General features: G+C 40.2%; 1 protein-coding gene across 7 annotated transcripts in view; it reads left to right on the top strand.

The window, feature by feature from the left end:
* The first annotated feature begins 1792 nt into the window (after nt 1-1792).
* The window catches only part of ZNF644 (zinc finger protein 644), a 54060-nt gene continuing 30633 nt past the window's right edge, over nt 1793-25219 (top strand). For 5 of the 7 annotated variants that reach the window (XM_083847422.1, XM_083847423.1, XM_083847421.1 and 2 more), the window contains exon 1: nt 22159-22214. Coding sequence is in view for 1 of the 7 variants with exons in the window: in XM_083847424.1 (XP_083703550.1) it covers nt 1840-2015 (176 nt within the window). In the remaining 6 variants the exon portion in view is untranslated. Of the gene's footprint in view, nt 2016-22158; nt 22215-25219 lie in introns of those variants that run through there. The other 2 variants (XM_083847419.1, XM_083847424.1) reach the window with 2 other exon arrangements.

Raw genomic sequence — 25219 nt, 5'->3', positions numbered from 1 at the left:
CCTATGGTCCTCTCTCTTCTAGACTAGGAAATCTTAATCATTCCTATTTTCAGTTAGTGTCATATCTTTTGAAATTCCTGTTTTGTTGTTTTTGTTTATTTCCTGGACTCTCTTCTGCTGGTCTATTTTAAAAGACGCATTTTTCTTGAAAGGCAGAGCCCTAATACTGAACACAGTATTCCAGGCAAGGCTTTACCAGTGTTAAATATGAGGATAAATTCCTCGTACGTCCTAGATATGACAGTCCTATTTACACATCTCTGTACTGTGGCTTTTTTCACAACAGTGTGACGTTGTTGACGTATGTTAAGTTTGTGATCTACTGTGATCCCCAGCCCCTGTTCTAAAGACCTGGTATTTATGTATCTGTTCCTAGTCTTGTAATTGTGCAGTTATCTTCCTACTTAAATGTAGAAATTGGCACGTGCATTTATTAAATTGTGTCCTATTTCTGCAACCAGTTTGTCAAGAACATTTTGAATTCTATTTTTGCCCTGCTATTCTGTTCTCTTCCAGCTGCCCCAGTTTGGTATTGCCGGCAAATCCAATCAATGTAAACTGTGCCCTATCATTCATGTAATTAGAGACCTGGTACCAGACCCAGGACATATCCAGGCCTAAGGAACCACATTTGCTATATTCTATTTTTCAAAGTAAAGCATTGCTGCTTGCTTTTTGAGTAGTTTTGCACCACCGCAGTCATTTCATTCTGATCGTATTTCTTTTGCTTGCTCAGTTACTGAGTTCTCTGAGACAGCGTCAAAAGCCTTACTTAAGTCAAGCCATAACAGACCTACTGCTACTCCTACCAAAGGTCCATTAGACTGTCATCGCATGGAATGAGTTTGGCTTGATATGATTTCCTTGACAAATCCATGTTGGCTGTAACTTGTCACTTCATTAGCTACCCTATAGTTAAAGATGTGTGATTATTTGCTTCAGTACTTTTCTGGGAATGGAGGCTGGAATGATTGTTCCTGGCTCTACCTATGCTCCCCTTTGAATGAAATGTGCTGTGTGTTTCCTTTTCCTCTTCTAAAGTCTTCATGAGCTCTCAGCAACAGCCGCTCACACCTCTGAAGTTGCCTTATCACCTCCTCACTCTAGTGTGAAATCCTTTGGGCCTAGCAAATCTGCAGGAAAAGTCTAATTTATCAATTTATCAAAGCAGTCCCTAATTCACCAATTTACTTGTCTCGCTTGACGCCCTGCCCTTTTGAGTCGGGGTTTGCCAGCAGAACCATCAATCTGAAGGAAAATTGGTACCAAATGCTGCTTTCTCAGGGTCCTGTCATCCCTGATCCCTCGGGAAGGACTGACCGCCCCTGTAGCTCTCTTCTCCCCTCACGTTGCTGCTTCGCTTGGGTTTCATGCTCCTGCCTCACACTGCCCTGTCACATCCTTTGCCAGACGCTGCTCGTTGCAGGACTCTGCCTCCTTTGTGCGGCTCCTTCAGCGTTTGACCTAGTTTCCCACTTTCTGTGGGAAAGGCACCGCTAGGCAGCACACGCTCTGACCTCCGGCTCCCGAGCCCGCTGGCAAGCCTGACGCAGGTGAGGGGCGTCCGCGCCGGGGCGGGAGGCACTCCGCCTTTCGGGGAAGGCCCTTTTAGGGCACATTTCCCTCACGCCTGCGGGGACAGACCCTAACTGCCCTCACAGCGCTGCCGGCAGCGCCCCCGCGGGGCCAACGCGCGCGGCCGCAGCGGCGCTGACGGAGCGGCGCGCGGCGCTAACGGCCGCTCACGCGCCGCCGGCGCGAAGGGGGGCGCGCCCCCTCCCGCCCCCCGCCCGGCCGCGGGAGGGAGCTGGGCAGCACTGGCGCGGGAACGCCGCACGCATGCGCGCTGCGCCCCCCCACCCTCGGGCCGCGTGTGCGGTTCGGTGGGTGCGTGCGTGTGTCTGTCTGTGTGCCTGTGTGTACGGGGGGGGGGGGAGGTCGGGAAGCTTGCGCGATGACGTCATGACGGCGCGCGCAGGACGTAACCCCGGCGTGACGCACAGCCCGGCGAGCCCGTGAGTTTCCGTTAGGCTTTTTTTTTAAATGCCCTCCCCCGCCTCCCCCCTTCCCCCCATCCCCTCACCCCACCAGCCGGCAGGGGGGGGGTCGCGGGCCGAGCGGGGTCGAGCGGAGCCGAGTGGGGCCGAGCGCGTCCGGGCGCCCTAGTGGCAGTTGGCGGTCGGTCGGCGGGCGGCTCTCTCCTCCATCCTGCCGCAGCGGTAACATGGCGGCCGCCTCCGACCTGCTGCGGCGCCGCCGCCGCCCGCGCCGCGGTGAGCGAGGGGCCGGGGCAGCGGCGCGGGGAGAGACGGGCGGGGAGGGGGCGGCCGCCGTGCTCCCCCTCCCCGGCCCCGCCGCCTCCACAGGCGCCGAGCCCCCCTCCCCGAGCCGTCCGTCCGGCCCGGCGGGCGGCCTCCCCGGTGCCCCGGACACAAAGGGCTGCGCCGGGAGGGACCCGCTCGGTCACATGAAGTGGCGCAGCCAGTGAGCGCGGAGCGGGGGGGGCGGCGCGGCCGCCGCCATTGCCAGGCGCGGAGGAGAGGGGCAGCCCTGGGCCGCTTCGGCGGGGCGTGGGGACGGCCGCCGGGACCCGGCCGGCTGCAGCGGGGGCCTCGGGGACCAGGTAACCGCAGCCGGGCCGGCCGCCCGCAGCACGGCCGGGGCAGGAGGTCGCTGCCGGCTCGGCGGGGCCCGGGGTCACCCTGGGGGGCTCCGCCCGTCTTGGGACCGAGCGGCGCGGCCGGGGCACTCCGTGCCGCCTGGGTGCCGCTGTCCTCGGCCGGCCCCTTCCCTCCCTCCTCGGCACGCAGCGGGGCGGCCTCGGAGTCGCCCGGCATCGCTACAAAGGGCTGGGGGTTGCCGGCCCGCCGCCTGCCCCGGGTGCGGCTCCTGGGGCATGGCAGCGGCGGAAAAGTTCACAGCGCCGGCAGTCGGGTCGTGCGGCTGGGCTGCCGTCTGCTTCGGGGGCCGGCGGGCCTCGCAAAGTTTGTGTTACGTCAGGTTGCGGTTATCAGCGTCCGCTTGACCCGTTTGTTTTCTTACCTGCGATCTGCCAAGTTTTCTTCCTTCCTTTATGTGCAGCCTTTAGTCTGTTGGAAGTGGATAATGTGGGCTATAAACTGACAAGTCATGGAGGCAATGAAATGCAAGCATGGTATATCAAAATAGGCTTCCATCCGTGCTGTACAACTCTGTCCCTTTAAGCAAGATCTCATTTGCAGTGATATTCTGATCCCCCCCTCCTTTCTAGCACATAATTTAATTATGAAGATTGTGTCATGGAACTTAGCTTTGAGACGCATATGGGGAATGAATGTGCACCAGATTTTAGAGGAAGAAGCTATTTCGTGTTGTATAGATTAATGAGTTAACACACGGGACAAACACTCCAAGAGGCTGATAAGCATCTCTGGAATTCCACCACAAAATTCTACCTTTTACTGAGAAGTTTGCACAATACATTTTCTTTATAATAGTTGTAAAATAATTTTTCATTCAAATTATAAAACAAGTCTTTAATGGAAGAATTTTCACATGTAAGAGGTACTCCGGAGTTTTGACAACTTGATGTGATTCTTCTATATAAAATTCTTTGCTACCTGACTTGTGTAAGGCAGGTGATTTGAGGGCAGAATAAATGAACTGATTAGACAAGGTGAAATAGGTCTTGAGGAGCTTTTAGTGGGTCACTTAGATGCGGAAAAAATGCTGTGATTTCCTTGTGGGAGAGGAGTTTAAGTAGAGTGCATGGAGGAGCAGTGCAGTGTGACAATCCTATTACGTTGACTTATAATCAAAGCTGATGTTGCAAACCTGTCTAATATAACTGCAGAGGGATGTGGTGCAGAGTTATACGTGAATTATGACCAGAGTAGAGAAAGCCTTCAAAATACTGTCTTCCAACATCTAGCACTTGTTCAAACAGAGGATTGTCGTTTTGTTTTAATACACAAAAAAAAAAAAACGCTCTCCAGGGAAAAGGAGTTGGGGGGGAGTTGATTTCACAGTTATTGTCACCAACAAAACTTTTCTTGTTTATAGAGATAACTTTATTTTTCTTTGATCTGTATGGTATTTCATCATATTCAAAATGATACTTGGTTATATCATTTAACAAATTCAGGGCAAAGGTGTATTACTTCGACTTTTTTTTTTCTGAAATCCAGCATCTATTCTATAATGAGTAGCACTTGAAGGTATATGCCCAGGAACACGTGTATAAAAGTTTACCAGTGAATGCTAAAAGAGATTACTACAGTCTTGAAATTTCTCAATGGGTGACCTGGCTAGTAAGAAGAAAAGGCACTGCTGACTTGCAGCATCCTTGTGAGGTTAATTATTAGAGTAACAATTGATTGAAATAGGAGCATCAGCAATTGAATAAACAGGATGTTAAACAATAGTGGCAATGCCTTCCGCTTTAAAATAACAGTGAAGGCTGAATTTCAATATGGACACTTGGTTGACAGTGGAATTTCTGTTGGAAGCAATAGTTTGTGCCTGTGCTTGCATGTATTAGCAGAACCTACAAATGCACAAACTTTTTCATTCAAGCCTTTTGAAGGCACTTCTGAAGAAAACAACTGAAAAGGGAATAAAATTCTTGTTAATAATAAAGCACATGTGTGCTCACACACACCTATTAACTTGGAACACTTTCAGTTTTTTTTTTTACCAGCTTGCAAAAGATCTCAGAACTTAAAACTGGAAAAAGGCAGAGTAGTCGTGCCACTTTCTTTGCGGTTCCCCTTGAGGTTGGTTTGAATGAAAGTCCTTTGAGCAGTTGCTGACAGGCCTTGTTGATTTGGCTAGTTGGGATCATCACTCTTTTGTTACGTTTCTATAGCTTAAAACAACTTTTTGTCTTCAACAAAGTTCAAGTGATGCGGCTGTTAGAGGACTACCTGTTCAGGTGTGTTTGTTTTGTTTTCTTTTTTATTGTGTCATTTCAATGCCAAATGCACTACTCTGATGATGTAGTTATTTTAAGCCAAATTGAACTGGTTCCCTCTGTGCTCTACATTTTGATATTCTGTACAGTGTATTAAGAGACTGGGGAAAAGATCATTTAATAAAATTAGATTATATCTGAACAAGATTGCACTCAAAATGACTTTTAAACTGGTTTAAACTGGCAGAGCCTCCAAAGCATGATTCCTTCAACTGAAATTAGTGTTCATGCAACTTCATTGTGTGAAGAAATTCCTGGTAAAATAAGCCCAAACAAGTCTTTCTTCTCTCAAAATACACTTATCCTTGAGCACTCTAAATATAAGCATGTTTTTGATAGTGAAGTGTTTTTCCTTGCTGCTTTGTTGAATGTAGATGTAAACTTGATATAGCTACTGGGAAAAGATTTAAAGTTACCCAAGGAAATCGTGAATGTTGGTCATTCTGGTTCATATGCATAAAGATAACACTGGGCTGTCTGGGTTAAGGGAATCCCCACAGTTTGTGCCATCCTGAAAAAGACATCATTTTTGTGCTTAATTAAAAAAAGAAAATAGTTTTTTATGGCAGTGTATCCTCTAAATCTAAACTTGTGTCAGCTAATAGCAGAGAATTCACACAAGCAGTGATGGTGTGACAGTCATGGTCATGTTGTTCACCAAGCTGCCGAAAGGGCTTCTTTTTGATGTGTGAGGATGTGAAATAGTTGCAGTGATTTCCCTCGTTACTGAAATCACCGAAATGAAGCCAAATGCAATAGTAGTGTTAGACAACATGCAATTTGATGCTCAAATCACAGCTGTCTGTCAAGAAGGGCCATGTAAGGAGTTTGCATGGACTTGCAATGTGGGTTTTTTTTTGTTGTTTTGTTTTAACTGAAAAGAGCGTGATAGTCACAGGATCGGTCATGTTACCTAGTGTGCAAGGTAATGAGTATTTAATCTTGGTATAAAGTCTACTCTTAATTATATTGTATTTATTCAGAAATGGAGTTGGTTCATTGAAGGAGAGCAAGCTTTTTTAAATTTAAAAGTAAGCAAATAACCCAAATAATAGTGAGTATCTCATTGTTGTGCTGCATTTCTGCCACTGTTAACTGTACACAGCAGCTGTTAGGTTGATGAACTGTTGCAGCAATGCCCTTACACTGCCAGTGAGGTTAAAGAGGGGGAGACGGTGGCTTAACAGTGAGTATGCAATTTTTGGGTGCATTTTGTTATGCTAAATATTAACTGGCCATTTCTTGGCCAATTTGGTAATACAGAAAGCTCTCCCTCCAATTGATGCACTTGTGGCAGTGTTGGTAGGGGAACTGCTGTTCTTACTGCGACTCTGCCCAGCTATTAGAAAAGGTAAATCTCTAGTTGGCATGTATTGATTGGTACTGAGTGCTTCATCTTACATGTAACTGACTAGTTGAAGGATGGTGGGTTATTTAGAAATTTAGTATTTCTTGAAACTTAATCCAAAGGATGCAAAGTCTGTGCGCAAATTGGAACAAAGGTCATGTTGCTGAGTTTGGGAATATTGCAGGCCTGTTGTTAGTGTGCAGTAACTTCAGTATGCTTGACGTTGCAAGTTAGGGACGTACCATACTTACAAAAACTTTGGATTTAAGGGCCTACTGGTTTTTGAGTGAAAATTTAAAAAAAAAAAAAGTTGCAGTCTGGTATTTGCTGTCAGATTTTTTTATAAAGGGTTGTTATTTTATGAGTATTTGAAGGTTGTTTTTGTTTTGTTTGTTGTTTTTGGTTTTTTGCCTGCCTTAAATGTTACAGTCTTCACAAAGCAGCTATAAGGGGGAAAGGATGCATCCTGGGAAACAGGATGCGAGAAATTACAGGTGCTGTATTGATTTGTCCTCTTGTAGCTGAAAACTGGAACTGCGATCATTGCAGCTCTCAGGTTCCCTGGGCTGGCTGCTAGCACTGGCTGCTAGCTCTGTCTTGGGAGAGTGCTTCCTACAAGCAAGTGGTAGAACACAAACAAAGCAAGGTGCACGTTACGGGTCTTGTATAGATTATCTTTATTTACAACCTTTTACTTTTACATGTCCTTTTTCAGCTTGAGTGAAAAGTGCAGAAGTCCTTAAGATGTGATCAGATCATTGTAATGTTGAAGAGTAGTAACTGAATCTGTCCTACCTGCTCCTTCACTGAGTAATATTTGGCGCACTGGTAGCATGAGTTGTGCTTTATCCCACCTACCTTCCTAGGTCAGCTTCCTGATGGGGACAGCACTGGGCTTTCTGATTGAGGTTTCCCTCCAGTAAAGGCCTGCAGAGGAGGTCGGCGGGCTGCTTTTGGAAAACTCTTACTGATGGCTGCTTGTAAAGCATGGCACTTGTGAAACCACTGTGCTGCTGCTGGTAGGAAGTGGTGGGCAGGTGTCTGGTTCTTGTTTGGCTGCACTCGCTGGGGTGCTGGGTGCTGGTTGGTGTGCTTGATTTTGGCTGGTTTTGGTTTTGCTGCTCTTCCTAGAGCATTCTGGTTCGTAGGTTTCTTTTTTCTTTTTTTTCTTTCTTTTTCAACTTTTTTTTCTTCAGGAGTGGCAGGCCTCTGAGTATATCTGCTGTTTGCTTCTGATTCTGCTCAGCTTTTCTAGGAGCGTTACTGATTTGAAGTAATTCTTGGCTTTCTCTTTTTGCAAAAGGACTTAATGTTTATAATGTTTATTGCTGGTGTCTTTCTTCATCTTCGTATGTAGGCATAAACCAACAGCTTTGTGGCTGTAGAGTTTCAGAGACTGTCTCTGTTGTTAAATTAACATTAAAAAATTATCTTTTTTCAATCAAAAGGAGTAGGAATTTTATAAAATGTAGACCCTAAAATTAGGTTCCCAACCACCAAAAAAGTGATTGTGGGTTATCGAAGAGTTTATTGTATTTATGATTATTTTGTTTGCCAAGGAACTGTTTTTCTGCATGATCTTAGGGAACCAAAGACTAGATTCTGTGCTCCGAAAGCTTTTTATTTTGTTGCTATAAGCTGACACGGTATTAGAAACTATATTTTCAAGGTAGGACAGCCTTTGCTTGAGAAGTTCTGATACAAATAACCTTGTTTCATCACATAGAAGTGCTGGGCTTCGTTGTTTTAATGCGGTAGTTGTTATGAGTGTATCTTCTGTGAGAAAGTCAGGATTGTTTGTGCTATTGCAGTGAGTGGGAAGTGACAGTTTCGCAGCTGCCTTCGCTCAGTTCTCTCCCACGGCAAAATGGGTACTCCGTCCTTTTTGCTTAGTTCCTGGCTCCTTTATTATTGTTGTCATTATTGGATCTATATGCAGAATTTAAAAATGCCAATAGGCATCAATGACATCACTTAATCTTTTCTGTTCTTGAGCAACATTTTAAAAACTGAGAACCTGTTGCATCTAGTGAAAGCAATCGCAGTGCGTAAAAATAATGATGATGGTTACAACTCTGAAGCTACTGGAAAAACAGTTTTTCATCTTCTGTGAAGTTGAAAACAAAGTAGCAATTAGTGCCCCCTACTCAGGTACTTATTAACTAAGAAAAAAATTATGTTGTGGCAATTTTCTTCTGGGGAAAAGGTGAGAGGATAAGTTGGGGGGGCATGTGATACTAGTGAATTAACCTCAATTAGCTGTGAAGGAAAAACTTGGAGGCTTTGGAGCAATTATAGAATGGGAGCCGGGAGAGTTTGCTTCTCATATGCAAGCTGAAATGCTGGTGAAACTGAGGTGGAAAGGTTGCTTGTGTGGTACATGAAACAAAGACTGTCGAGACCGCATGTTGTATATTCTTTCTATATCTTTGTGTTGGAGAAACCTCAGAAGGTTTGTTTTGTCTGACTTTTTAGCTTCTAAGTGCTTTGTGATTGTCATTTTCTGTGTACTTACAAAGCCTTGAGTGTATTGGACAGCAGTGACACGTGTTGTGATGGGAAGCGGTAGGTTTGTTGATGAGTGGCTTTAGCAGAGATTCTCACAGACATCTTCTTTTGTTAGTTGTTTAAGATAAGGTACATCACAAGTATTCAGTGCCATGTTCCTGTAAATTACGAGTCCCTGTTCCCAAACTCCCTAGGTGGCAAGACTTACTGGTTAAGTTCACGGTGATTCTCACTGCTATACGTGTGGCAGAAAGTGCTGGAGGATTAGCAAGGTCCATCTCCTTTCCTGGTGTGTATAGGGACTGGAGAGGAAGAGGAACAGCTTGCCCAGAAAAAAATTGTTTGCCAGGCCTATCACTCTACTTTGAAAGACTGCTATTGCTTTATACCATTGCGTCATGTGCGTTAACAGAGATTACTTACTTCTGCACAAGGAAGAGAACCAAAAATAGAAGTGATGCTTGGGAAAAACCACTTCAGTTATTATGTAACTGAAGTGTCATACCATTTCCAAAAATACCATACACATATAGCAATAATTATTTTTTAGAAATGTCTAAAATACAAAGAGCTTTCCTATTTTGATCCTGTAGAGGAAAAAAAAAGATTGCAGCCTTCTTGAAAGAGGTCATGTTTCAAAACAGATGGTTCTTTAAATGTTGGACAGGGTAGTAGGAATTGAGAGGTGTAGTTCCCCTTCTGTTTTCTGCATCTCTTCTCTTGATTGAGGATTCTGTATGGTTTGTTTGACTTGAGATGAGTGGGTTTGGGAGTTTAGTTATTTAAAAACTTGTGAATTTGGCTTACGTTTTTGAGTCTACTGAAGTTGTAGCAGAGGTAAGCAGAGAAGAAGATATGCAAGAGGTAGTATAGCAAGTCTTTATGTCAAAAATTATTTAGTTGTTAATTATTTTGTAATCGTTGCAGAAGTTGTGTGTGTTCCTTTGCCTATCTCCACAAATCTTCTCACATATAGATGAACAATTTTAATCTAATTTTATTACTTTGGAATGTAAGAGTGCTGTGTTGCAGAACAAGATATAAAATTCTAAATTAAGGCTATGTCTCGGGTAATTTATTGGCATTTAGGAAAATTGAGAAGACATCCAGGTTCTGTGGTCTCTTGAGAAATCCAGAAGTATGCACTAAGGAATTAGAGGGATGGATTTATATGTCTGCATGCCAAGTACTGCAGTACCCCAGCTGAAAATTTCTTAATACCATTTTGGTGTGTTAATAGGGAGTTGTTCTTTTGTTGGCTAAGACATTTAGAGAAAAGTGTTTTTGTTCAATTCCTATGACATGATCATTTTGATGTTTAGGATGTTGGGCTCTTTTAAAAGAAATTCTATTTAATGTATTTCAAATTGACTTGGGCTTAGGTCCATCTAGTAAGCTGGTCCTGAAGAATGCTGGTGCCTGCTTCTTTTCAAGGGATGAGAAAATAATGAGGAGGGAGAAGTGATCCCTCGTGTTGTGGTTTCTGTGATCTTAAAACAAATCTTCTTCCAACTTTCAAATTACTATTAATGCTAGGGCCCAGGGTGATTTTATTCAAAATAATCTGCCTGTGACTTCACTTTCATTCCTCCGAACAGTTTTATCTTAACTTTTCCTTTTTTTAAAAAAAAAAAGTCACCTTCTGGAAAGCCATTTTGAGCAGGAAAAAGTGTACTGTTTCCAACATGCTTAAGGTTGTCCTTTTTCTTAATGTTTTCTATCACTATTGATTCATTTGCATTTCTTTCTGATTGTAAAGGAGACTTTGGCATTCAGAAGTGAAAATCAAAGAGGTATGATGTTAATCAATAGCTTATTTGTGAGAATGCGTAAATATTGAAGTGCAACCATGAAGCTTAAGCTTTTGTTACCAATACTTTTTAATTCAGAATTAGCACTTTGTTCTTAATAGGGCAACTCAACTCACTTTAAAAAATGGTAAAAAGAAAAAAAAATCCTCCCCTTTCTTTAGTCTTGTTTTCAGTACAAATCTGAGTATTTTATGAAAACTGTAACTCAAAAAAAAAAAAGTGAAGACAAATGTCATATTGTTTTCCTCTAAACATCGTGAATTCCCAGCAACTTTCTGCTGGGTTAAGATACAGTCAGGGAATAGCTTTGGTTAGGGTATTCTGAAGTGTAATACTGGGGAAAGTGGCCTGTTCTTTGTTGTTAACTTCCTTCAGTTTCTGTTTTATTTGTTCTTTGGATTTTCTTTAATGAATCTAGTGATTCAGACATAATGTCTTCAGTATTCTGAAATGGAGTGGTTGTGTCTGTGGTGTGTGCCAAATGTGCAGGTATTTATTTCATACTCTTGATTTTATATAAATGATTTCATGATTTTTTTTTTATCATTTTTTAGCCGCTTCAGATCCTGTTCTTCTGCAGTCTTCCTGTAACCCAGTGTAAAGTGTGTGAAGTAGGCTTAGGCAATGTGTTTCACATCTGTTCTGTTTCTTGGGCTGCTTTAGAAAGTTTGCTTGGAAAATCTGTTTTGGTCAGGAAAACTGAACTTAAACAATCAAATACCAGAACGCTGTGACAACCCAGTGCATTGTAAAGCCACAACTAGATCAGATGCCTAACTACAGCCGGTGGACAGGGTATGCACACATCAGGATAACCAGCGTGGCTTCCTTTTTGCTGTTGCCTCTTCTGAAAGTCTCACAGCTGCTTTGAGGGCATACCAGGAGGATATTTTCCTAAAACCAGAACAAGGGTATTCATTGCTGTAATCCATCATATGATGGAGACATCAGCACTTTTATCATGAGATCGATGTTTCATACGAGTGGCAATGTATGTCACGTGGCCAAATGGAACAGCTAAGGAGGTGGAGATTAAGTGGCCGAACACTTGCAGTGTAATGGGGTTTCTGTTTTGTGGTATGCCAGGAATGTTGTGACCTTAAATAGATTTGTTAGAACCTGTAGGTCCTGCCTCAGCTTATTGGCTGGTCTTCGTTATTGCTAGGTAGTGGAAACTCGGCCAGAAGATCTATTTCTGCAGGTGTGACAAGGCAGTAAAAAAAGCAGTATACTTTGTGTATGCAAATGAAGGGAGATGAGTCTGCACATGAAACACTACACACTTACAACTGAAATCCCAGGTATTTTATTACTAAACACTTTTTTTTTTTACATGTTGGAAGGAGTGAGATTGGCCATTGGCTATCATGTGTTTGGAAGAATTATTTCAAATAATTCAAGCAATTTAAAATTATTTCAAATACTATTCGAAGATAGAAAACTTTTGCCCAAGTTCTGACTAAGCAAAAGGAAGTGAACAGTGAAACAAAGTCCACAAACATTTAAAGGGCATATGTTCAAAGAGAGAAGCATTTCCATATGATAGACAATGTCAGAAGCTTAAAGTGCTATCAAACCGAGAGTGAACATTGAGTGGGGAATGGGTTTTTACTTACCTAAAAAAAAAAAATCAACACCTACTATACAATCCTGGAATGGTTTGGGTTGGAAGGTAACTTAAAGATACCTCCTAGTCCACCCCCTCACCATGGCCAGGGAGGGACACTTCCCACTAAATCAGGTTGCTCAAGGTCCCATCCAGCCTGGCTTTGAACACTTCTGGGGAGACACATCTTCACCCCATCACCCAAAGCAGCCCTCTCTGCCTTCATAAAGCAGGCTCCTGCAAAATGAAGAAGAGGCTTTACATTACTGGTACCTGTGTGTGACCCTCCAAAGAAGTCTTTCATACATCATGAGGAATAGAATGTATACAAACCCAATTAGAAACAAAAGTATTTTACAGCTTCTTTTCAAATCTGATAAACAGTAGTTGAATCTAATTGTATAAAGCAAATTTTTATATATATTTTATATGGACAAAACTATTGTAGGAAGAATGCTGGTACTGGCACAGATAGATATCTTAAGTGATTATGTAGTTGTTTTCTTCTTCCTGGGACATTCATTATAGTGACAGCTTAGCCCTCTGATGATCAGACTGGGAGTTAGCTGTGGTGTTTAAAGATGCTAATACTCCAGTGTCTGTTCTGTCCTCTGCTGGAGGTTGCCATCATAGGGATATCAGAATAAAATATCTCAGCCATACTAACTTATTGTTCAACATAAGCCTACCTACATTTCAAGTTTATGGCTTTGTATGCAGGATATTTGTTATTAGTTTATAAGCACAGTTTTACAGATGTTTATGGAAATCTAAGTGCATGAAATCTCCATATTTTTTTTCTTAGACTTTACAGGTTCACGTGCATGGAATAGACACTTCCTCTAAGGCTGTGAACATGAGATTCCCCTTCCCTTCATGGTCTATGAGAAGTGTCAGAAATGCTGCCTCACCGGCCACTGACGGGCGTTAGAGCTCGTGATCCTAAGATAGCCACGCGTTCAGGTACAACTAGCTTGTGAGGAAATGCATCTGGACTTAAGATCCTGTTTCGTTGGGGTACTTGCAGGCTGAGTTCCTGCAGGCAACTTTCAGAAATTCTGGTTTAATCTTTTCTGTTATCTTTCCTTTCATTGCTACAATGAATGGAGTGTGTGTTTCACTTTCTTATTAGTGCCCTCACACAACTGCTTGCTTTCAAACTGTAATGGAAAAAGATATATATTTTTTTTTTTTCAGAGGGCTGGAGCACCTCTCTTATTAAAAGAGGCTGAGGGAGCTGGGGTTGTTCAGCCTGGAGAAGAGAAGGCTCTCCAGTGAGACCTTATGGCCGCTTTCCAGTACCTACAGGGGGCCTACAGGGAACCTCAGGAGGGACTCTGTTAGGGACATGAGTGATAGGGATAGGACGAGAAGTAATGGCTTTAAATTAAAAGAGAGTTGGTCTAGATTAGATATTTGGAAGAAATTCTTCACTCAGAGGGTGTTGAGGCCCTGGAACAGGTTGCCCAGGGAAGATGTGGATGCCCCATCCCTGGAGGTGTTCAAGGCCAGGCTGGATGAGGCTCTGAGCAACCTGGTCTGGTGGGAGGTATCCGTGCCCATGGCATGGGGTTGGAACTAGGTGGACTTAAGGTCCTTCCCAACCTAAACAGTTCTATGTTTCTTTGAAAATAGTGTAATTTATCACTAATTTTGAGCTGTAGGATTTTAGGCTCAGCCTTTTCTAAAAATGGCGTTGCAGTCTTAAAGCAAGGAAAGTGCTTAAGGTGCTGTCATTTTTAAGACTGCAAAAGTGTAGAGGAGGAGTTGGAAATGAATGTGCATGCTATTTTTGTCTCAGATCAGTTTTCTAACAGAAAAATCCAGGGAGGTGTGAATCTACTAATTGCTTTTGGCTACAGCACCTGCTTTGATTTTGTAATCTCTGATCTGAGGAGGGTTTTTCTGTGACTGCTCTTAGTGTAATGACCAAGGATATACTCTGCGACTTGAGTAATCTTGTACTGGACTGAGTTCTCATAGCCTGAAGGTTGAAGTAATCACATTACTCTTCTTCTTTACCATTGTCCTGCAAACTGCTTAGTCTCCTAAATTCACTTGTTCTAAAAGTGCATTGCCATACTGTTATGATTTCATTAGTGTAAGCTGAAATTGTGTAGAGTACAGCGTTAGAGAATGCTGTTAGGTGAGTACACTTGACTAAAGAAAATAGTCTAGAGGGAGGTATCCTAAAGTATGTAGCCAGAGAGGAAACTTGAGCAATTTGCAGTCTTGGGATTTCTACAGAGATTGTAGCAAGAACTGTTGGTGATGGAAGGGTGTTAAAGCTGAAGAGAAAATGGCTACCCGAAATCATTGTTGCTACAGTAACAACATGGCTTGACTATTAATGTGCTGCTTTCATCTACTATTAGATACGTTGCATAAGATATTTCTTTTAGGTTAAAGAGTCCATACTGGAAACAGAGATTTAAATCCACTTAGATATTAATGGATATCATCAATCTTCTTGTTTTAGAATATTAATCTATTTACTGGAAAGACTAATTTCTAGTAAATAATTTAAAAAATTGTTTTCTGCAAAAATAAATTGCTTAATGGTTTTAAATTTTACTAATAGCTTTGTCCTTATAAAACAACTTGCAGGGAAAAAAAAGTATGGTAAGTGATCTCTTTCAATAATCATTTTAAAAGAAAACTAATGCTATTTTACAAATTATTTGGTATGTGTCAACATAATTCTGTTTTACAGAAATTAAGCCCTTAATATTTTTTTTCAGCAAAGCTTTTTTTGAGACAGTTTTGTATTTTGAGCTAAACTTTAAAAAGATAGAAAACCTACATCCTGTTTGAAAATTTAAAAATAAGAAAGGGGTGTATTTAAGAGTGGTATCCATGCAGCCATCTGCATTATACTTCATTGCATAGGGATGTGTATGTATGTATTCTGGAATTAACTTTTTGCCTTTTTTCATTAATTGTGAAGAACACAGTGACACTGAAGAATTTCAGAGGGGTATAATGAAGAAGTCGGTCAGGAAATGGATGTGTGAAGTGTGATGAATGTGTGAAGACTAAATGATGAATTTTTGTTTTTGTCAGGATTCCAAAGGTGGCAGGCTTGGGGGCGGGTATAGGCTGAGAATAAACTGTCTACTCTTCATCAAAGTCCCATATGTGTGGTACGTCTTGTATACCTATAGCAGTTCCCACTTTTCTGCAGTGCTTTCAATTTCTTGAGAAGTTCTCTGTCAGATGTCTTGACTGAAAAAGCACCCAATTCATCCAGTAGAGATGGAGCTGGTAACAGTTCTGTATTAAGGGGACTTCTGAAAGATTATTCAGTGGTCATTGGTGAGAAGTTGAGAGGGCCCTTAGTTAAAGTGTCTGGTTGCCTAAGGCTTGGAATGCAAGTATCTGTACTTAAAGCATGGTATTTCTTAAGTACTGTATATGCTTTATTTACTTTGTATGTACATGTTTATTATTTTTATCTTACAATCTATTTCACATCTTCACAATCTTGTACAAAACAATCTTCTGACTCATTTCAGCAGAATCCTACTGCCTCATTTACTGCATCTCAGACTCGTGCCAAATATATAAATTACATCTTTCAAGACCGTAGAAAAATGCATAATCTTTTTTTTTAAAAAAAAAAAAGTCATTTGGACAGTGGAATGTTGTTGCTTTGTGATAAATGAAAGGGGGTGCACCAGTTGGGTGTACACAACTGTGAAAACTTTTTGACTGTTATGCTCAGCTTTGCCTCCTTTTTGTTTTATCAAAATTCAATGGGCTTTGTAGAAGAGAGGATGACACTACAAACATGCAACAACAGTACAGTTTGCTACTCTGAAAAAGAACTTTGAAGTGGAACAAGGTATTTTATTAAAATGAGCAAGTGGAAGGTGCTGCCTCAGGTGTTGAAAAAATAAAGACTGCCTTTAGGAAAAAGTACTTTAGTGAAAAAGCTTTCTGTTTTGGATTTCTGAAAACTTACTTCAGCTGAGAAACTGAAGTATGCAAACCTGGACTAGAAATTCTGAAGGAACCATGACCAACTGAAGTACACAAGATCTCTTGTAACTGTGTCTGTTTTCTGGAGCACGTTCATGCAGTGCTCATGGTCGGAAGGTATGTTGCTGTATTTTGGTGTGCTGTATATAAAGCATATATGTGGTGATACAGTGAAGGAACACATTGTAATTCAGGCTGGAGGAGAGAGGAATTCCATAGCTAAAGGGCTGAGGCAGTTACTGCACAGGTAACGTATTGAAGAGATTTTGCTGATAGTCTAACGAAAAGAGGAGTGTTCAATGTCAAGGATGATGCCAAGGTTATGTACTGTGTCAGTAGTTTGGAGTGAAATGGAGATGTGTTGTCACACTGCTTTAGACTTTTCTTGAGAGAATCCTATTTGAGAGAAGCGGTTATGGTTAAGGTATGTAACTGCAGGGAACCATGAGCTAGTTCATGTGGTCAAGATAAATAGGCTGAAGGATGACTGAAAACCTACAGGTGTTTATCATGCAAGTGCCATATTGACCAGTACTTTAAACTGGTAAAGAAATAATGTAGAAAGAAGGTGAATTATTTCTCTATAGCTTATTGCTTATGTTCTGTTAACTATCATTGTTAGTTATGGCATGAGGAATGCCGTTTGATTTAGTTGAATATTGATGGACTGTAAACATTGGATATCAACAATGTTTAGAATATTACAGCTTATCTTATTTGGTGGGTAAACTGCATTGATAAGTACCCTTCAGAGATGATATATTGATATTCTTTCTTAAGGTCTGGAAGTTCTAAATGTTTTCAGAACTCTATCTTTAAACTGATACTTGAATTTAGTGCTTTTATGATGCTTTCATTTGTATGTTGATTGTTATATATTTGCTTGCTGAATGATACATGCTCAAAGCAAACAGCTCTTAAATATTTCTGCTTTTTGTTCATATCCTCTTGTTTCTCTGTAGATGTCTTTCCATCTTGATTGTGTGCCTGTTGTGTACACATTTACATGCTTACTTCTATATCTGTTTAGAGATGGAGATGAAAAGCAACCTTTTTAACTAATGGATGTTCTATTAGTCCAAACCCCAGCCTACCTAGAATGTTTTTCCCTCCGAGGGCTTTTCCATTTTTTTCATCCAAGTAATAGACATTTTTTAAATAATAATTAAATTTGTCATTTGACTTGATTGATAAGTTGATTTAAAAAAAAAAGCTTGTGTTTTATCAAGTTATTCTCTGACTACTTTTTTTTCTCCACTGTGATAGTCCTATTGATGTTGCATTCATCTACTTGTAATCATCTTGTTTGGACTGAAACAGCTTCAGTCTGGAGATGATTGGTTGTGTTCATCTCCTATGCTGTCGTACTTTTCCTTGAAGTGCTTCGCCATCCCATATGGGGTGTTGTCAAAAAGCAAAACTTCCTGTGAGTAGAAAAATTAAAGATTTCAGCAGTTCCATGTGAAAGCCCCACCACAGCTTTGGGAACTGTGCCTGTGCGTTTTACTGTGGTGAATAGATAACTGAAGAACTGTAGCTTCTTTGAACTATTTTTTTCATATATAACTCAAAATCTAGCAGGAGACTGAAAATGCAGGAGGCAGTCTTCTCAGTCCCTTGTTTTTTTGCTTTCTTTTAGTCACTGAACACTCTTTGAAGGCAGAAGCATCTCCAATAAAAGGACTTAAATTTTGTCTCCATGTAGGTTGTGAAGTGTTAAGTTTATGCTTAATTTTACCTCTGGATAATTATGGCTTCATTAGGGTACTTGCATGTAAATAACACTTTGCAGTAACTATTCCAAGAACCGTGATTGTTATTTTTCCTTTGCAAATTCGACTTTTTGGTAAAATAGATTGTGACATTTATAATTCATTTGATTGGGGTAGTACAGGTTCAGATAACTTTTGCAAATTCTCAAAGGGAATTCATTTTGTGGCTTTAGAGAAGAATCTCATGTTCAAATTCAGGGTGTTTTTTTAGTATACGCTGAATGTTAGTTCTATATATTTGTCAGTACAGAATGTTAAGTTAGGTTTATACTTTTCAATAGAAATCAAAATGCATCAAAACCACTTCTACTAGCAGAGAGCTGAAGCTACATTTTGTACAGATGAGGCTATTGCTGACTACTTGTTGATAAAATGGAAGTCTGGGTTTGTATTCAGCTGTAGTAACTGATTTGAAAGAGGCTACTGTCAGCTAGGTTTTTCCTTTTTCAGTCCTCTTCTAAAATTATTTTATCCTTGGTAGTTGTGGGTGCGGTGTTAACTGGAGCGCCTTCTGGGCTTTTTGTAACTTCTGCTTTCTGCTAGCTGTTTTTTCTGCCTTGTTAGGTTTATTAGATTTCTGTAAGATTATAGAAGATTTCCAGAGCAGCATCAGCTATTAGAAGGAAATTTCGATCCCTTCTCCTGCCAAATCTCTCCACCACCTTTGAATTTAGCAGATCTTATTGCTGGGACATCAGTGTCCTAATAAAGGTAAATGTCCCTCTCAACCAACTAGTGAAGTCTTGTTAATCTCTGTAAGTACTTGAAGTTAAGACTACAGCTGCAAAGGTTGTGCTGTGTTTTTGCATTTTAATAGTTATATTGTTCTTCTATTGGTTTTGTGGTTTTTGCATCTTACACTAACAAAAGCAGTTCTTACAGTTTATTCTAGACTTTGTTCTTTTGTCTTCCTTCCTTCCCCTCTAACCAAAAGCAGCTATGGAGGCAAAAGCAAGCTTTATATTACATTATAACTCCTTACTTTTAAAAAACAGCAACAAAAAAAAAGAACACCTTATGTCCTTATGTTCCTGACTGCAACCTTTCCAGGAGAAGGTGGTGGTTAGAGATAGTTAAGGGTCTTTCCCTGGATAGATGTAGAAGTATCAGTTGTTACAGATCTGTTAGGAAAGAATTTTTCTATTAGAGATAAGGACTAAATGGTAGAAAAATGCATCAGAACTCGTAGCAGGATTACTGCAAATTTTATTTTTTCATTGTACACCTTTGCATTCTTATGTTTCTCAAACATAAGAATCTATACTAAGAATAATTCTTCTCCCCAGAGAGGGGCATGATTTAGGAGATACTTCATTATTGCAAGCAGGACCCTAATAACTTGAATAGGAGGTGAACAAAAGCAAATTTAGTCTTAAAAATAAAATGCGGTGGTAATGACCAAGGGGGTAGTTGAGCAAGTTTTGTGAAGTACCTCATGTCTGAACTCAGATTATTTGTCTTCATGTAAACCTTGTATTGTGAATGGCTGTGAGCTTGATACAAGGGTCATGGATGAAATGTTCTCTATTTGTATAGGTGGGAAAGTAGTTACCTTAACTGTTGTTAATGAACCTGAATTTGGAGGTAGCAACTATAACTGTTGTATACTTGGAAAAGCAGTATAATGGAAGCTTTTGGAGCTGATCTCCAGCTAGTCAGAAAGATTTCATTTTTTTAACTGGTGTGTTGTGATCATCAACAATTAATTTACAGCCTGCATATTTTTAGCTTACTCCTCAGATGCTTTTTGAGAATCTTTTTCTCTCTTTCTGTAGTGTGCACATGCTTGAGTTACTGTGCTTCTATCTTTGAGCAATATCTGCGTATGTGATTTAGTCATTGCATATAAACTGGAGAACTTGTGCCTGCTTTGGCCTTTTTCCAGTGTTGTATGAAAAGAAGTATCATTGATATGCTGCTTTTTTTTTTTCCACTGGGCAAGGCGAAATCCCTGCCCACAAACCAGCCTTACTTCATATTTATTGTTTGAGAAATGTTTGTACTTTTAGACACTTTGAGTCCGTCCATGTCCCTTTAATATCACTGGGGGTACCTGTAAGGTGTTGCCCATCTCTGCCTTTGCAGTTTTCTTCCTACTTGCTGTTCTCTGCTGGAGAATAGACTAGCTGCGTATCAGTGGTCAGAAGCATAACATTTTTGTAGCGGTCCTTTTACTACTGTGGGCCACTTTTCCCTTGTGTGAGGCCTCGAGGTGAGTGCACTGTAACTGCATTTCTTACCAGCTTCCCAGTCGCCTCTAATGCTTGCTTTATTACCTGGTGAGGGAGAGCTGCTTTCATTTCCACTTCCTTTCCTGATAATGAGAATTAAGACAGGAAAAATCAGAGGCAAAGCATTTGTGATTTTGAAATCTTTGCCTTTCCCTGAGGAGTCTTGGAGAACTACCTCTCTTGGATCTACTGGGAAAGAATTTCAGGTGCTTGGTTATTTCAAATGTCAACACCCTTGAAATGAGTAGTAGGTGTTAAGATTTGATTGTTTGTGCTGGAGTGAGAGGAATTCTCCTTGACAGCAGAAGGACTTTGAGGGGTGAGTGTTGGTTAAGTAGTGTAGGCTTGGCCACTTTCAACAGTGCGAGTCTTGATGCTGTCAGTAGTCTGGGCTAAGGTCGGTGTGTCTCACTGCGGGTTGTATTGCCTGCACTGAAATACTTGCATGCCCCTGCAGGTGGCGTCTCCCATGGGGTGGATTTTTGAACACTGGAGGTTTTGAAATCGCAAAAGGGGGAGTTAAACTTCAAAGGGCCCTGCAGAATTGTAACTCAGGGCTGTGGTGGCCAGCCCTTTGGTCCTTCAGCAGTTTGCTTGTTGGTAGTCTCGTGGTGAAATTTGTCACCTTCCCTTCAGCTGGACAATATCCTAATTATGATGGTCCATCTTCTGTGTTCCCTTCTCTTTACTTCTGTGCCAGATGTAGATAACGGGTAACCCTGCTTTTTTTCTCTCTGAAGTGCTTTGTGAGCTCCCTGTGAACAAAGAGTACTACATTCGAGAATACCTGTATTTAAGCTTTATCTAAGGAGTAGATGCTTTCCAGATTATGTAGGCTAAGGCTTTTGGTTTCATGCAACAGTCTGAACTGCTAGGTCCAGAATAAGGTGTTCCATGAAAAAAGTGTTACAGTCTGCTGGATTACTGCAGTGGTCTCCTTCGGTTGTCTGGGCTCAGTCTTTCGATGCAAAGATTCGGTCTGCAGTTGAGTCAGGAACCGTGAAAACTATGTTGCCTTTGTAATTTAGACAGGTGGTTTTGAGACAGGCTGACTGGGGAACTCAGATTGAAAAAGCTGACAAACTTAGGAATCTTTAGGTAGTATGTGAGAATACGTATCTCCTTCGGAGTTAATTCTGGTGATAGATACATGAGTTTAGTCTAGATATGAATAACCTCTGCTGGAAAAGTGTGTGCTGGTTGTCTTCATAGGTAATAAACCAGTTCTGCAGAGATGCTGTACCCGAATCTGGTCGTGTGCAACTTCAGTGACTTTCAGAGTATCTTCCAAATGTCATGTAGCTTGATGCCTCCAACTAGAAAGTGAAAAGTTTCCTTGTGTAGTTATTTTGAAGATCCTGAAAAACTGAAAATAGACCGTTTAATCTGACATTAATCAGCCTTCATGAAGGCAAAGTAGGTTAAGATTTTTAAAGGGGCCAGCTAGAGTTAAAATGATAGTTAACTTTTTCCTAGGAAAAGCAAGGAGTTGATGAGGCCTGGTATTAAAACTGTCCAACACTTAATTTCAGATATGCTGATAGTTTTTGCTAAGAAGGTTAGAAAAATGCTTTCATTTGTAACCATTTCCTCTATGTGCTTCATTCCCCATTCAGTGAACATAAGATAGCTGAGTGTGAAGGCACTGGCAGAGGATGCAGGAGAACTTTTCTTGTCATGCAACTTTTTTCCCCCTTTTCTACCCACTTAGTTTAATAGCATAAGTATACTTGATATGGTTTCTTGGTAGATTAGTAACAACACTTGTTATTTGAAAATCATGCTTATTTGATAGAAAGACACTAGAATTTTGATATTCCAACCTGAGACAAAACTGGTAGAATTCATCTGTGAGTAGGAATTTCTTGTTTTGCTTTTCTTGGCTGGTGTGACAGAACACAAGCAGAAAACAATGACAGCTGTACAGTAAATTTTCATTTTACTTTGCAGGTTTGTTTTAATGTGGAAGTGGATCTCACAGCTTAATGCAAATAAAACAAACAAAGGTGAGTAGATTTTTTTTTTTTCCCCTGGATTCCTTGGGTCTGTTAGACATACAGCTAAACACTCAGGACAAAAAGTCATTGAAAAAATGAATTGTATTGCAACTTGTATCTAGATTACTGTGATTTATGTATACAGTATTATGATACAAAAATAGGAACACCCTCTTCCCCAGTACTTAAAATTATTATGACAATTATGTTTTTTCCTGCAAACTACTATAGTCAAAAAGCTATCATGGCATTCTCTTAGTCGTTGAGAGCCAGAATTATGAGTACTTGAGATTAATTTTGTTTCCTGCATACTACCTACCTGGTTTCTAAGTACTGAAAATGTACATTGCATTGTCAAAACAGTGTGTTAAACTTGCACTTCTACTATTAATAAATAACCATGTGATAAATCTGACCAGCTACCAGAATAGCAAATTTTTATAATGATTTTTTTTTTCCCTATCCTGTCCTTAGCTCTTTTGGGAGCTATTTGTAAGACAAAGCATATGAAGACTTACTGTAGAATCTGGGTTTCCATTTGCAGTTGCAAGCTGTCAGTTTAGGGAAAGAAAAAAATCTGTTACTTCAACACTTCTTGTCCACACCCCGCAATTACAATAATTATTTTGAGACAGAATTTAGCTAAACACAGATTTTGCTTCTCTTCACATTGTTTAGTGTTCTGCTTCGGGAATACTTTGGACTATAAAATTAATCTTTCTCCATTAAGTTACATTAAACACTTCTAAGAGCAATTTGCTTTAAGCTGTTTTAGCCTGACTCTTTCATGAGTATCTTTAGGTAAGAATGCATAGTTCAGTAAATTCTCATTAATGTAGACATGGGTCTTGATGGAACTAGGTATGCAGGCTTCCTTAGCAAATAAGAGCTGGATTCTCAAGTTTTCTGCTCACTCTTTACTGGTATGTCATCTTAGAATTTAGCTGCTCATGGTGACTTTGTATTTTGAACAAGTGAGAGGGAAGCCCATTTGCTCAAGTGAGCTTGTACTTCATTTCTAATCTTAGACTTAATACTTAATATAGCTTTTAAAAATGTAGTACGTGCATTTTAAAATTGGCACGACCTGCTTTGTTAGTATTTTCTGCTCTGCTAGGACTTCTAGAGCTACTACTGTCAACTGTAAAATGTTGATTTTTAACAGAATACTCCGTGAGGAATCGAAAACAATTCTTTTTTTTTTCTTTGTATAATGTGTAACTGATTCAGGACTTAAATTATGAATTGTCTTCTGAACTACAAAATAAGCTATACTGCTATAGTATGCATATACTTACGTGTAGAGGAATGTTTTATGCCTTTGACTGACATTGCAGCTTTATAGAATGTGCTGCTTTGAGAAAAGGAATAAATGTAACTCTGCAAAAGGAAGTAATTTTCTTTATCTGAGGTTGGGCTTAAAACAAAAGAATCCTAGCTAGGCAGATGATGTCATTTCACAGTAAGGTTTAAATTGGTCATTGTGCCTTCTGATGCTTTTAGTACTTAGCTTACATTGTCCCTTTAATTTATGTGGTATCTTGTTGTTGGTTTAAATACAGAAAGTTAGTTGAGAAGTCTGTAACATGTAAGTGACTGATTGTATTCTTTGAGTGTGAAATCAATCTTCTGAATGAAATTACAAAGACCTTTCATCTTAATTGTGGTTAGCTATGTAGAATAGAATTAAGCTGGTCTCTGAGGAGAAAGCCTGTATGTATTCTTGCATACACAGCAAGAGGACAGAAAAATGTGAAAGAATATATGCAAACAGTATGATGACAGTTAATCAATATTGTTATTGATTGGAGGAGATCTTGAGGTTCTGATGGAACTATGAAAATGACAATTGAATAGTCAATAAATCAATGAAAATAGTACCTATTATCAGGGAACAAACCAAAAAACAAATATCCATTTATATGAATTTGCAATGCTGTGCTATGGTACGAACAAACTGTATTGAAGCTTGGTGCTAGTTTAATCCTGTGACTGAAAAGCAACGTAGCAGAGCTGAAGAAGATTTGGAGAATGGCAGAAAGGACAACTCTGAAATATTTTAACGAAGCCTGTACTTACCAACTGTGTGTCTTCTGTCTCCACTCATTAGTGTAGTCACTGCAGTGTCTTGTAGACTTCTAAACAATGAACGTAACTCACGCAATTCAGTGCAGGCTTGGCCTTTCACATAAGCTTATGTCACTTAAAGCATTAGTTGAAAATGTGATTTAATGATTCACTCAAACATCTTGTATACTTTACAAGAAGGCATTTCCTAATGACTGAAAGTGTGCTTTCTATGCAAGTTTTCTTTATGTGAGTAACGAATTTAGAATTTTTTGCTTTAATTGCAATCACTTGTTTTCCTAATTGCAAATGTAGATACTAAGATAGTCTGACTTATGGAAATCAAAAAACCTATTGTCAGTTAAAAATACACAAGTGTAAGATACTATTTACAAACAGTGAATGTCCCTTATTGGGGTCACTGTGGCCTTTGTTCTTAGGTTTTCCAAGTTCCAGATTGCGTCTTTTGAGCTCCATAGGAGGACCTATCTTCTTTTAAATATGGGTGAAAGTTAAGAAAAAATAATCTGTCTCAGTGTGTTAACAGTATAATGGGTCACACTTTTATGTAACAGGAAAGTTTACAGCGGATAGATAATTGTGCTGAATTTTTCTATAATTGTTTGTGGAGTGAGGATAAGTTTTAACCAATTGAGACCTCAGGCAAAACCACACTTGTTCCCAGAAGCTGTCTTGAATGTATTTAATATTGCTTTACCTAAAAGCAGAAAACGTAATAAATGATTAATACTACCACAGGTGTTGAAGGATAGGTTACATCAGCTACATAGGTTACATAGTTTACGTCATAGGCACGGGATAAATTAGGGCATGCCTGATTTATTTTGCTTTGGTTCAGGCAGGAATCTTACACAATTTATGTTACTGTTCAGATTGTCTTGGTTACTATGAAGGCTTTTCTGCCATAAATTACTTACAGTAATAAC

Source organism: Anser anser, assembly GCF_964211835.1.
Source record: "Anser anser genome assembly, chromosome: 8".
NCBI classification, from domain to species: domain Eukaryota; kingdom Metazoa; phylum Chordata; class Aves; order Anseriformes; family Anatidae; genus Anser; species Anser anser.
This window is presented reverse-complemented; position numbering and strand designations above follow the sequence as displayed.